This window comes from Solea senegalensis, unplaced genomic scaffold (genome assembly GCF_019176455.1).
Source record: "Solea senegalensis isolate Sse05_10M unplaced genomic scaffold, IFAPA_SoseM_1 scf7180000017460, whole genome shotgun sequence".
Classification (NCBI taxonomy): Eukaryota; Metazoa; Chordata; class Actinopteri; order Pleuronectiformes; family Soleidae; genus Solea; species Solea senegalensis.
Genome location: NW_025322415.1, coordinates 593 through 14,941, shown reverse-complemented (window position 1 = coordinate 14,941; position 14,349 = coordinate 593). Strand labels below are relative to the sequence as shown.

Genomic DNA, 14,349 nt, shown 5'->3' with positions numbered 1-14,349 from the left:
GCACACACACACACAGACGGGTGTCACTCTCCATCACAGCGTGACCAAAAGCCAAACACCGCTTTCACGCACTTGGATACGTTAGATGTGTTAAGCGCGCGCTTGCTTGTTAATGTCGTGACTGTTTTACTGTTAATGTTAAAACTCGTGTGTTTTAACATGTTTATCTGTGTTTGTCTGACGCAGAGATGCATTCAGGTGCCGGAGTCTGGTTCACACACATGAGGAGAGGTGCATTTTTATCCACTTAGCAAAATATATCCTGACTTTGTAAACTGCTCATTCTCCCCCGGGAACGAGAAAATAAACGTTTTAAGCTTACGGGGACACAGGAGCTGCTGGTCTACTGCTGCCTCGTGTGGTCAGTTTGTGTCACCGAGGTCAATCTGAACTAAGTTCTTCAAAAATAGCACGTTTGAATTTGCTGATCCACTCCACAACTCCTGTGTGCTGTGATTCTTAAAATCGTCGATTTTCTCTCTGGACTTTGGTGCGGGAGAGCGAGTGGTCTGAAACAAGGCTGACGACTTGTTCTACTCTCTCGTTTCAAGATCGTGTTTCACTTGCTGGAAAAGATGAACAGGCAACACAGAGAAGCTCTTGTCTTGTTTCTAAACGTCAGAGATGACACTGATAGAATACAAATAAAAAACAGTCTACGGTTAAGTATTTTGACCAGGATCATTCTCACTGTGGGACAAAGTGGACACCGTGCTTTACTGTTAAGTCAGTGTTTTCAACACAGGAGAATAAAGAGGTACCACGTCCTGAAGTGTGTCCTGCATGTTCACTTGCATCCAGATCTTTCAATCTTCACCGTCTGTCATCTCAGTCATCGCTTCATCCTCTCTCTCTCTCTCTCTATTTGTCTGCTTCCTCTGATGATTATCTCACTCCGTCCACGAGCATCTGTAGGACATGAGAGTCTCTGTCCGTCCAAACCGCTGGATCATGTTCATACAGATATTCCTCTGAGGCTTCTGAGAGTCAGACTAATAAACAAAGCATTATCCCTTAACTTAACCATAACCAGTTAATGACTCAACTTAACCAGCTCCTCAGAGATGAGGTTCCGCCTCATTAAGACCAGGTTTTTGGTCTCCATAAGGACTACTGGTACTGACAGGGTCAGTGTTTACGACAGAAAAAGATCTTAGGGTAGAACCTCAGGACTTCCTGTGGGAACGACCGTCCAATCACAGACGAGATTCAGCTTCTCAGATTTTTGACAATTCTACAGCCATAAAATCAAAATTCAATCCAGGATTTCAAGGACCCAAGGGAATCCTCTTTGAAATCCTTGAAAGTTTGTGAATTTGGACAAAAAAAGGGCCTTGAATTTATTTTTCCAAATTCACAAACTTTAAAGGATTTCAAGGACCCATGGGGGGGACTTTCATGGGCTTGGACATTTCTTTCAAATTTCACAAACATTCAAGGATTTTAAGGACCCATGGGCAGCCTCCTTGAAATTCTTGAAAGTTTGTGAATTTGGGAAAAAACAGGCCTTGAATTTATTTTTCAAAATTCACAAACTTTCAAGGATTTCAAGGATCCTTGGGGGAAAAACTTTCACTGGCCTGGACATTTGTTTGAAATTTCACAAACTTTCAAGGATTTTAAGGACCCATGGATTTTCCCATGAATTTGGGGAAAAAATGTATTCACAAAATTCTTTGAAAATCAACCTTAAACAGACACTGGAGTTATTGAAGGTGCTTGAATTTTGCCTCACCTCTCCTCTGTCCCCCATCTTTCCTTTCACCCCAACCTGTCTAGGCAGATGGCCGCACAATTCCACAGCCAGAAAATCAAAATAAATTCAGACAGCCTGATTATCATGATGCTCATTAAATGGTTAAAAGATAACTTTTCACGTCTACAGAGCTCCCCCTACAGTTTCGGACGACATATTTTTATGACACAACCGCAAACATCGTCTACCTCTTTATCCTTTTGACTTCATGAGACCTCCTGGGTCGGAGGCCCTGATGTTGTGTGTTTCTCCTCTTACAGACAGCAGGGGGCAGTGGAGACAACACATCTGACTCTGAAGCTGTTAAATTAGGGTGAGAAATCCTGCTTTAATGATGTCGCTGCAGTCCCTACCTCAGCTTTGTTCTGCTTGGCGTCCGCAGAGTCCTGTACTCGCGCGTCGTCGCCGTCCTTCTCGTCCATGCCGACCTCCGTGAGCTTCAGTTTGAGGTAGGACACCTCGTCCATCAGGTCCAGCTTCTGAGTCTCCAGAGAAGTTCTGCTGACCAGCTCCTGGAACAAAAGCATAAACACAACAATTTCAAGGCTTTAAAACCCAACACACACAAACAGACACACACACAAACACACACACATACATATGTATCAGTGATGGGAGCTGTGAGAGTCCAGCATGTTTAGTCCACCGAGGACAATGTTCTTCCCACACTGACTGAGCAGCTCCGTCCAGGGGCCCAGACCCCAAAAAGCTAAATATACACACACACACACACACACACAGAGGCGAGCTAAGGACTCTATTAATATATGTCTGTGCTTCTTTGGTATGGCGGCAGAGAGAAAAAGAAAAGACTGCCTAAAAGAGAATCCACAGCACAGACACTCCACAAAAACAAAAAACTGTTGCTTTCATTTCCTCATCCACATGAATCTCACTTCCTCTTCCCTCAAAACCAAACGACTCTGGTTTTAAAACTCAAACAAACAAACCAACTCTCAACTCTCAGCTCGTCTAAAACGAGCAGGTAAAGACAGTATGTACGTGACCCTGAGTGACCCTGAGTGACCCTGAGTGACCCTGAGTGTGATTACAATTTCTTATAAAAATCAGACCATCCCTAACTCACCAGGCTACGCAGCTCCTAGTACAGGCTCTGGGATTGAAACTTTAAACGAGTCACAAGACTTTTAAAACTTTTTTAACTCAAAGTCTTGTGAGTCTCTCTCTCTCTCTCTAAATTTTAAAGGTTGATTCCACCAAACGACACAAAAGACAACAATGGAGGACGTCCAGCACAACGAGACAATAGACTGCGGGTGTTGAAGGAAACACTGGTCGCAAGGGAGTGGACGCTTCTCTGTCCCCCAGTCAGCCGACTGTTGGTGCGGTGGAAACACAAACCACTCAGATTACCAGGAATTCTTCCTGGTAATGTTGGTGGAAAATGCTAAATGTCCCTTTTGTCTAAGTTTGAGATAAAGCTGCAAACATAATTGTGACGACACTTGAAAAACAAACTTCGGGATAAAGAAAAAAAGTCAATTCATCCTTTGAAGTGGGTGTGACATGACGACGCGTCGTAAAACTAGTCGTGCTTGTTGTTGAGTTTGGCAGACGAGTGTTAGCGCTGCAGAGTGGATAATCTGTCACATAATCTGTCACATGTTGCTCTTCATAATTGAGGGGAAAGCAAATGTCGGGGCAGCTGAGGCGCGAGCGCAGATATCTGATGAATTAGCTCTAAAGACGATGGCTTATCCTGCTGTAAGTGACACTGGCCTTTCAGACAGACAGTCAGTCAGCTGTCTGTCTGTCTGTCTGTCTGTAAAGTTAAAGCTGCCCGTCTGTTGACATCATGTGATCTTTCAGAGTGGAGGGTATAAATCCTTAATGTGCTAATCCACACATCCTTTAAGCACAAACTCAGTCAGAGTGCACTCATCACTCACTCACTCTCTCACTCTCTCACTCACTCACTCACTCACTCACTTCATCAGAATGTTGGAGAATCTTTCACTTGGTTTTTTCCTCTTTTTTTTTGCCATTTTATGAGTTTTTCATTTTATTTCAGGAAGTTATAACATTTAAACTATGGAAGCAAATAAAATATCAATCATTCAAAAATATTTATTTTACTGTTTGAAAATACATTTCTTCTTCATCACAGCGTGAGAGTTGTGTGGTCTCAGTGTTTTATCTGATCACATGGCTTTTAATTTATTTATTTATTGTGTTTTAACTTTCTTTATTTGTTGTGCAGCACTTTAGTAACTTTATTGTTTTCAAAAAGATTTTCAAACAATAAAATCAAATATTTTGAATTTTTTTTTTTGCTTCTTAAAAAGAGTTGTTTGAAAATATTGACACAAATCTAATTCCATAATGAATCTGTCAAGTGACACCCGGGACTCTGGCCGATGACCAGGGACGACTTTCAATATTATATTGAAATAATACAATTATTTTAATTATAAAACAGAAGCTGCGGGCCGTATGAAATCTGACTGAGGGCCACGATTGGCCCACGGGCCAGACTTTGCACATACTGTACATTCACACTCACGACTTCTCAACTGGAACGAGGTGAACTCGGGAGTGACGTCACTCCCAGGTCCGCAGGTCCGGCCAACAACAACAAAACTCTATTAAACCCTAAATTATTTCAATAAATATGGAAGAAAATCTGTTCGTTTTATTCGATATAAATGAAAGCAAAAAAAAAAAGAAGGTTTTAATGGAAACAGACGCATGGTACGAATGACGTTTTCCAAGCTAAAGACAGAGCGCCTTTATTTCAGCGTCTGAGGTCTTTTTCATGTCTCACAGTGTTGTTGACAGTGACGAGGACAAAGACGAGTGTGTGGAGCAGCAGAAACAGGAGCTTTATTCTGTCTCTCTGACACAGAGTTCTTGTCGTGCTCGCTCCTCATGGGTTCGTGGAGTAAAAAAAACACCGGCTGACCTAAGTATTCAAATGAACTGTTTTTGTTAAATAAAAAAGATTCATTGAAATCGGGGAGTTTGATAAGGAGAACTTGTGATGACAGCCGACCCCCAGTAACCTGGCGTGTCCAAAGTCCGACCGCAGCTTCGGTTTTATGACGTATTATTTATGACCTGGGACAGACTGGGACAGAACATCAGCCCCGGCCTTAAGGAGTTGCTCTTTGAGTCCCGGCTGTGACAGATAGATTCATGCGTTCATCTCCTGTTATGATATATCTGACTCATGGATATCACTATTACATATTACTAGAGATCCCCCAGGTGACACTGATCCCGGGAGAAGAGAGTTTCAGACGACCTTTGTGACACTTTGTAAACCTGTCACCAAAGTCCATAGAGAGGTCTGGACCTGGACCATTGGCCTTCAGGAATCTGTTTTATAATCTTGTTAAAAAAAGGTTTGGACACCTGTTGGAAGGATAAGTGAAAGTTTCCTGAGAGGACGGAAAGGTTCCACAGTATTTGCTGCTCAAAGATGAACAGGTTCATCCTCAACATCCATGTGCTCCCGCTGCACCTCCTACTTTCTCTGCCTCATTCAAACCTCATTCACTATTACCTGACGTTTGCCTCGTGTCTTTTGAACATCCTGCATTGTAAGAAGCTATTGCTAATTTATTTCTTCTCTTCTAGAACCACAGCATCAGTAAATTACAACATTTCTAGAAAACCATAATTCAGGTAAAATAAACCTTGTTTTTTACGTTTGTGGCTCCGGTCAGAATCTAAAACTCTCACATGTTCATGTTCGTTAGATCTTGAGGACTTTGCTGAGTATCAGTCCTCGGGGTGTGTCTCATTAAAGAGCATGAGGACAGTGTGATGCAGAACGGGGACTTACAGGACCATTAGTCCACACCTACAGGCCCAAAACTCTCATCACGACGGAGCTTTAACAGAGCAATGCAATGGTTCTTCAAAGCCGGTCTTTATTGTGTGTTTGTTCTTCCGTCATAAACACTGACCTTGTCAGGACCAGAAGTCCTCATGGAGACCAAAAACATGGTCCTAATGAGATACAAGCTCATCTTTGAGGAACTGGTTAAATTTACGATTTGAATAGTGCTTCAGTTAACCCTTCTGGTACCATCATGTGACTCCGATGGACCTTTTGTCCTCTGTCAGCTGAGATTGGCACAGCACGCCATTGACCTAATCCCCAAATCTGCATGCTTTTGGACTGTGGGAGAAAACCCACGCACACGCGGGGCGAACATGCAAACTCGGGTCATGAACCCAGTTCTTCTTGCTACAAAGGCAAGAGTGCTAACCACTACACCAACCGCGTGACCCATCTGATGATGTTCAAAAAAAAATGCGTCTGTTAATCCCTCACACTGCAGGGTAATTTGGCCAGATAATCTGTTGGAAGGACCAGATCTGAACCCGAAATCTGGCCAATGATCCTTGACTGAGGGGCGGGGCTTTAGGCATTAACTGGTTATGGTTAAGGGTAGGGATAAGGTTTGGTTTAGACTGTCCCAATGAGTGTGTGTGTGTGTGTGTGTGTGTGTCACCTGTTGCAGCATCTCCTCGGTGGAGGCCAGTTTCTGACGATGTTCCTCCAGAGAACTTTCCAGGTCTCTGATCTTCTCTCCCTGCGCCTCCACCTGGTCGGTCAGAACGCTCACCTGGTGGACGACACAGTCGCACTACGTTAGTAAGAATACTATTAATATTTACATTGCTAGCAACTTTAAGCTTGGTTGATTGGATGGTTAGTACATTTGATTGGTTAGTTGGTTGGTTGATTGTGAGCGGGTTTGTTAATTGATTTGACTGCTCAATAAATTGGTTGGTTGGTTGGTTGGAAAAAAAACATTGAAATAACAATATTTACAATGACATTTGACAGCATTTCAAAATAAAAGTTAGTATTTATATATAATATACTTTTTAATTCTTTGTAGTATCTTATTGTAATTTTTTTATATATGTGGAAATGCATGTTTATTATGATTAATCCTCTTTATGTGGATTTCCTAATAAAGGATTTATCTTCACTTAAATCTTGATTAAAATGTCGACCACACACATGAAATCAATGTTAGACAAAACAAACTAAAAAAATAACTAGTACCGCGCGCGGTTCTGAACGGGTTCGAGCCGACCCACGCGGGTCGCCGTGTGCCACGGCTCCCCGCGTGCCTCACGCTCTCACCCGTTCATTCACCGCGCGCGGTACTAGTTATTTTCAGTACTAGTTATTTTCAGCGGCGTCCCCGCACATGTCGATCCAAATTTCGGGGGGGATCGGCAACGTATGTCAAAGTTATAGGGCACTTCCTGTTTAAAATGGCCAACTTCCTGTTTGTCTCTGGAAACATGTTCAGGGAAGGTCCCGTAACTCACATATCTAGTTTTGTGTCAATCGGACAATGTAAGACTTTACTTCCTGTTTCGGGTGTTACACTTCCTGTAGGGAGGTGACCTTTTACGGACATGCTCAGGACAGGTCCCTGGTGTCACATATAAGGTTTTGTGCAAATCGGACAACGTACAGCAAAGTTAGAGGGCACTTCCTGTTTAAAATGGCCGACTTCCTGTTCGTCTCCGTAAACATGTTCAGGGAAGGTCCCGTAGCTCACATATCTAGTTTCGTGTCAATCGGACAACTTAAGACTTTACTTCCTGTTACGGGCGTTCCACTTCCTGTAGGGAGGTGACCTTTTACGGACATGCTCAGGACAGGTCCCTGGTGTCCCATATAAGGTTTTGTGCAAATCGGACAATTCACGGCAAAGTTAGAGGGCACTTCCTGTTTAAAATGGCCGACTTCCTGTTCGTCTCCGGAAACATGTTCAGGGAAGGTCCCGTAACTCACATATCCAGTTTCGTGTCAATCGGACAATGTAAGACTTTACTCCCTGTTTTGGGCCTTCCACTTCCTGTAGGGAGGTGACCTTTTACGGACATGTTGAGGAAGGGTCTGGGGTCCCACATACTAAGTTTCAAGTGGATACAACAATCCCTGGTGGAGCAGCATCAAAAACTATAAATGTAATTCTGTCTGCTGTCACCAGGGGGCGCTGTATTTGAAAATGAATATTTTCATATAGACGTGTTCAGGGCAAGACTGTCATCAATCCTTGCAAGTTTGGTTCAGATCGGACCAGGATTGGCAAAGTTGTAACAGTTTGTTTTTTTAGAATTTTCTACCACCAACAGGAGGCGCTGTTTTCAAAATGTACCGTTTCAGCAACACAGTCGTCTTCAGGAACTAACCATCATCAACTATAGCAAGTTTGGTTGGGATCAGACCTTCCATCGCAAAGTTATAAGAGTTTCATTGTCTGTTGTGAAAAATTATTATTATCTCTAATTTTGGCGCCCCCTATCTCGTACGCCATACAATATTTTAAAAAGCTTTTGATAACTTTTGATGCTCAACTCGTCCACATTGATCTCACCAAGTTTGAAGGTGATCGCACAAAAGCTCTAGGAGGAGATAATTGAAATACAAGCTGTCATACTGTCTGCTGTCACCAGGGGGCGCTGTTTTCGAAATTGAATATTTTCATATAGACGTCTTTAGGGCCGGACTATCATCAATCCTAGCAAGTTTGGTTCAGATCGGACCAGGATTTGCGAAGTTGTAGCAGTTTGATTTTTTGTCCCAAAAATCCGACTTTGCGTCGTTGCCATGGCAACACCGTTAAACGATTTGTCGCCATATTGATCACGCATCATCTACCATGTGTTTTGACTGTTGTCACCAATTTTGAGTGCGGTACGATTATCTGTGTAAAAGTTATTCCTGAAATCGTAAAAAAACTTTTTTTTTGTGTATTTTCTTTCACCACAAGGAGGCGCTGTTTTCAAACTTCACCGTTTTTTCATAGACGTCTTCAGCCATGGCCCATCATCAATCATAGCAAGTTTGGTTCGGATCGGACCTTCCATCGCAAAGTTATAAGAGTTTTGTTTTTCTGATGCGAAACATCAGAATCATCACGAACTTTGCCGCCCCCTATCTCGCGCGCCATGCGACATTTGAAAAAACTTTTGATACTGTAAGCTCCTCAACTGGTCCACAGGGACCTCACCAAGTTTGAAGGTGATCGCACGAAAACTCTAGGAGGAGTTAGTTCAAATACCATTGCTGCGAATTCGCCAAAATCGCCAAAAAATCGCCAATCAACCCAAGATGGCGGATTTCCTGTTGGGTTTGGATCATGGTCATAATGTAATTTTTTCTTCATCCTGACCCACTACACATGTGTACCGAATTTCGTGCATGTGCGATATTTGTGTTGGTCATGGTGAATTTGGACAGGTGGCGCCTCACTTATTGGCCCCTCCCACATTCAATTTTCAACGCACATTCCCCGAACCTTTTTCAGACGTAAATTTACACCAGGATTGATGCGGTCACAAAAATCTGTAAGTTTTGGGGTATGGGAAAGGCCTCAAAAATGCGATTCATTTGGGGGAATAATAAGAATAATAATAACTAGTACCGCAAGCGGTAATCAACGGGTTCGAGCTTGACGGCTCGCGGGTCTCCCTGCGCCCACCTCGCCGTGCGAGTCCTCTAGCTCATCTTCCGTTCATTCATTGCTTGCGGTAGTAGTTATTTTCAGCTTGGACTATTTTCAGCGGCCATGTGTTAAGTTAGAGGGCACTTCCTGTTTAAAATGGCAGACTTCCTCTTTTTCCTATTTAATTTAATTTAATTTAATTTAATTTAATTTAATTTAATTTAATTTAATTCAATTTAATTTAATTTAATTTTATGATTAAGTGCAATATAGGCTATGGTATTGGTATTGGTATTGGTTCAATATGTGCAGTAATTGCAAGTTTTAATAAAAATTTAACCCTCCACTTGTTTTTTTTATTTTGGCCCCCCGTGTATATGACTTTGGCATTACTGCTTTACAGACATGTTCCGGGCGGGTTTGAGGTCTCACATATCAAGTTTCAAGTGAATACAGCAATCCCAATTAGAGCAGCATGAGAAACTGTAAATGTTAGATTTGATAGATTTGTAGGCAAATGCCTCCATCATGTGGCGATCAAAGGTTACTGCACTGACGAACCACTCAGTAGAGTAGATCCTGTGCAGTGTTCTTATGTCAACGCCGTTGAACGATTTGTTATCATATTCAGCAAGCATCATCTACCATGTGTTTTAAATGTTTTCATTCATTTTGAGTATGATACAATGAAATTTGTTAAAGTTATAAGGGAAATTGTGAACTTGTATTTTATGTTACCACCAGAAGGCGCTGTGTTCAAAATGTACAGTTTTTGCACAAGCATCTTCAGCAAGATCCCATCATCGATCGTCACGAGTTTGGTTAAGATCTGACCTTCCATCGCAAAGTTATAAGAGTTTGTTGTTGTAGCGAAATACTAGACGTCATATTGTCTGCAGTCAACAGAAGGCACTGTTTTTGAAAGTGAATATTTTCATACAGGCATCTTCAGGGATTGACTATCATCAATCCTAGCAAGTTTGGTTCAGATTGGAATAGCATTCGCAAAGTGGTAGCAGTTTGTTTTTTGTCGCAAATATCTGACTTTGTAGTGTTGTCATGGCAACACTGTTGAACAATTTGTTATCATATTAGGCACGCATCATCTAACATGTGTTTGGAATGTTTTCCCAAATTTTGAGTTTGATACAAGGAAATTTGTTAAAGTTATAAGGGAAATTGTGAACTTGTACTTTCTGTTACCACCAGGTGGCGCGGTTTCCAAAATTTACAGTTTTTGCTTAGGCATCTTTAGCAAAAGCCCATCATCTATCATCACAAGTTTGGTTAAGATCTGACCTTCAATCGCAAAGTTATAAGAGTTTGTTGTGTGTTGCGAAATACCAGACTTCATAGCGTTTGCCACCACCAGGAGGCAATGTTTTCAAAATTTACAGTTTTTGCATAGACATCTTTAGCAAGGGCCCATCATCGATTGTCACTTGTTTGGTTAATATCTGACCTTCCATGGCAAAGTTATGAGAGATTGTTGTGTGTTGCGAGGAATCGTGATTTTCGCCAACTTTGCCGCCCTTCTTCTTGTTCGCCGTGATACTTGATGAAAAGATTTTGATACCTTTTGATCCTCAACTTGTTCACAGTGACCTCAGCAAGTTTGAAGGTGATCCCATGAAAGCTCTATGACAAGTGCGTTCACATACCATTGGTGTGAAATGGCCAAAATCTGCAAAAAATGTACTTTCAATCCAAGATGGCGGCTTTCCTGTTCGTTTTAGAGCTTCGGCTACGCTGACTTTTTTTACCGTCTGGACCTAAGGAACGCGTGAGTACCAAGTTCCGTGCATGTACATTCAACGTGCTCCTCAGGAGGACAAGTTTTACGGGTTGTAAGAGTTTCACCTTTTGTTGTGAAAAATATGAATGAACACCAACTTTGGCTCCCCCTATCTCGTACACCGAGCGATATTTTAAAAAGCTTTCAGGAACTTATGCTCGGCAACTTGTTCACAGTGACCTCACCAACTTTCAAGGTGATCGAATAAAAATTCTAGGATTAGTTCATTCAAATATCAGGTGTCATAGTGTCTGCTGTCACCAGGGGGCACTGTTTTTGAAAGTGAATATTTTCATATAGGCGTCTTCAGGGCCAGATTATCATCAATCAGAGCAAGTTTGGTTCAGATCGGACTCGGATTCGTAAAGTTGTAGCAGTTTGGTTTTTGTCACAAATATCTGACTTTTCAGTGTTGCTGTGGCAACAGCGTTGAACGATTTGTTATCATATAAAGCTAGCATCATCGACCATGTGTTTTGAATGTTTTCCCAATTTTTGAGTTTGATACGATTAACTCTGTAAAAGTTATTACCTAAATGTTTATTTTTTGGATTTTCTGTTACCACAAGGAGGCACTGTGCTCAAAATTTACGTTTTTTTCACAGACTTCTTCAGCAATGGTCCATCATCAACCCTAGGTAATTTGGTTGGGATGTGACCTTCTATCGCACAGTTATAAGAGTTTTGTTGCCTGTGGCGAAACATTAAAATTTTCACCAACTTTGCCGGCCCCTTACTCTTACGCCATAATACCTATTGAAAAGATTTTTATACCTTTGGATCCTCAACTTGTCCAAAGTGACCTCACCAAGTTTGAAGGTGATCCCATGAAAGTTCTAGGACAAATCTGTTCAAATATCATTGGTGCAAAATGGCCAAAATCAGCAAAGCATTTACTTTCAATCCAAGATGTCGGCTTTCCTGTTCGTTTTAGAGCATAGGCTACGCTGACTTTTTTGACCGGCGTGACCTAAGGAACGCGTGTACCAAGTTTTGTGCATGTACATTAAACGTGCTCCTCAGGACCACAGGATTTAGGGGGTGGAGCAGTTTTTTGGCCCGTCCACTTTCACCAGGGGGCGCTGATTTTGACTTGAAATATTTTCACATAGGTTTGTTCAGGGCCAGACTATCAACAATCCTAGCAAGTTTGGTTCAGATTGGACCAGGATTGGCAAAGTTGTAACAGTTTTTTTTTTGTAGTATTTTCTACCACCACCAGGAGGCGCTGTTTTCAAAATTTATTGTTTTCGGCAATATAGTCGCTTTCAGCAACTACCCATTATCAATCATAGGAAGTTTGGTTGGGATTGGATCTTCCATCACAAAGTTATAAGAGTTTCGCTTTTTGTTGTGAAAAATAGGAATTTACACCCACTTTGGCGCCCCCTATCTCGTACACCATGAGACATTTTAAAAAACTTTTGATAACTTAAGCTCCTCAACTGTTTCACAGTGACCTCACCGAGTTTAAAGGTGATCGCACAAGAACTCTAGGATTAATTCCTTCAAATACCAGAGGTCATATTGTCTCCGTCACCAGGGGGTGCTGTTTTTGAAAGTGAATATTTTCATATAGACGTCTTCAGGGCTGGACTATCATCAATCCTCGCAAGTTTGGTTCAGATTGGACTAGGATTCGCAAAGTTGTAGCAGTTTGTTTTTTTGTCGCAAAAATCCGACTTTGCATCATTACCATGGCAACATCATGTAACTCTACGCCATCATATTGAGCATGCATCATCTACCTTGTGTTTTGGGTGATTTTTACCAATTTTGAGTTTGATACTATAATCTCTGTAAAAGTTATTCCCGAAATTGTAAAAGTAACTTTTTTTTTTAATTTTCTGCCACCACCAGGAGGCGATGTTTACAAACTTGACAGTTTTTGCATAGGCCTCTTCAGCAAGGGCCCATCATCAATCGCCACAAGTTTGGTTAAGATCGCACCTTCTATCGCAAAGTTATAAGAGTTTTGTTGCGTGTGGCGAAAATCTTAAATTTTCACCAACTTTGACGCCCCCTTTCTCGTACGCCATGATACTTATTAAAAAGTTTTCTGGAACTTTAGATCCTCAACTTGTCCACAGTGACCTCACCAAGTTTGAACGTGATTCCATGTAAGCTCTGGGACAAGTTCGCTCAAATACCGATGGTGCGAAATGGCCAAAATCGCCTCTGTTTTGGCGTGCAATCCAAGATGGCGTCCTTCCTGTAGGATTCACAGGGAAGTTGTCATCGACTTTTTTGACCGTCCCCACCTCATGAACATGTGTGCCAAGTTTCGTTCATGTACGTTAAACCCGAGAGCAGATGACCTAATAGAAGTTTTTTGCGTCAGTTTTTAGCCCCGCCCTCTTCCATTTTTTGACGCACATTCCTTGAAACACGGATATACGTAATTTTACACCAGGTCTGATGGGGTTGCAAAATTTGGTGAGTTTTGGGGCATGGGAAAGGCCTCAAAACCGCGATTCATTTGGAGGAATAATAATAACTAGTACCGCAAGCGGTAATCAACGGGTTCGAGCTTGACGGCTCGCGAGTCCCCGTGCGTCCACGTCGCAGCGCGAGTCCTCTTCCTCATCTTCCGTTCATTCACCGCTTGTGGTACTGGTTATTTTCAGCTGCATCCCAGCGCAATGTCAGGCGTGTCCTTTTAAAATGGCCGTCTTCCTGTTGGGTGAAAGGCGTGTCCGTAAACGTGTTTAGGGAAGGTACCTTGACTTACATAATAAGTTTCGTGTGGATCGGAGAATGTCAGACATTACTTCCTGTTTCGGGAGTTGTACTTCCTGTAAGGAGGTCATCCTTTACAGACATGTTCAGGGCCGGTCGGAGGTCTGAGGTCCAACAGTGTGATTTTGTCTATAAGTTGTTATTTTTGTGAAAAACAACTGATGGTATCAGAATTGAAGCTGAATTTTAGAAATAACTAGTTATTTTTGTGATAGAACATCTGATGGTATAAGAATTTAGGGTGCATTTTCTCTTTTTCCCTCTGTTACTTTTTCTCTCTTCCCATTTTCCCTGTTTTTTTTTTTCCTTGGCCCCTCTTGCAGTACCTTTTGCCCCATCTTTCCCTTTCAGAGCAGCATGAGAAACTGTAAATGTTAGATTTGATAGATTTGTAGGCAAATGCCTCCATAATGTGGCGAACAAAGGTTACTGCACTGACGAACCACTCAGTAGAGTTGATCCTGTGCAGTGTTCTTATGTCAACACCGTTGAACGATTTGTTATCATATTCAGCAAGCGTCATCTACCATGTGTTTTACATGTTTTCATTCATTTTGAGTATGATACAATGAAATTTGTTAAAGTTATAAGGGAAATTGTGAACTTGTATT

The 14,349-nt window shown here is 41.8% G+C and overlaps 1 protein-coding gene across 1 annotated transcript; it reads right to left on the bottom strand.

Moving 5' to 3' along the window:
• Positions 1-1,841: 1,841 nt before the first annotated feature.
• LOC122764532 (liprin-beta-1-like) lies at positions 1,842-6,375 on the bottom strand (the record flags this gene model as incomplete). Its single annotated transcript, XM_044018612.1, has 2 exons — positions 1,842-2,268; positions 6,241-6,375. Coding segments are annotated over 2 exons (339 nt in total), but the record flags the coding sequence as incomplete, so codon positions are not given.
• Positions 6,376-14,349: the final 7,974 nt, after the last annotated feature.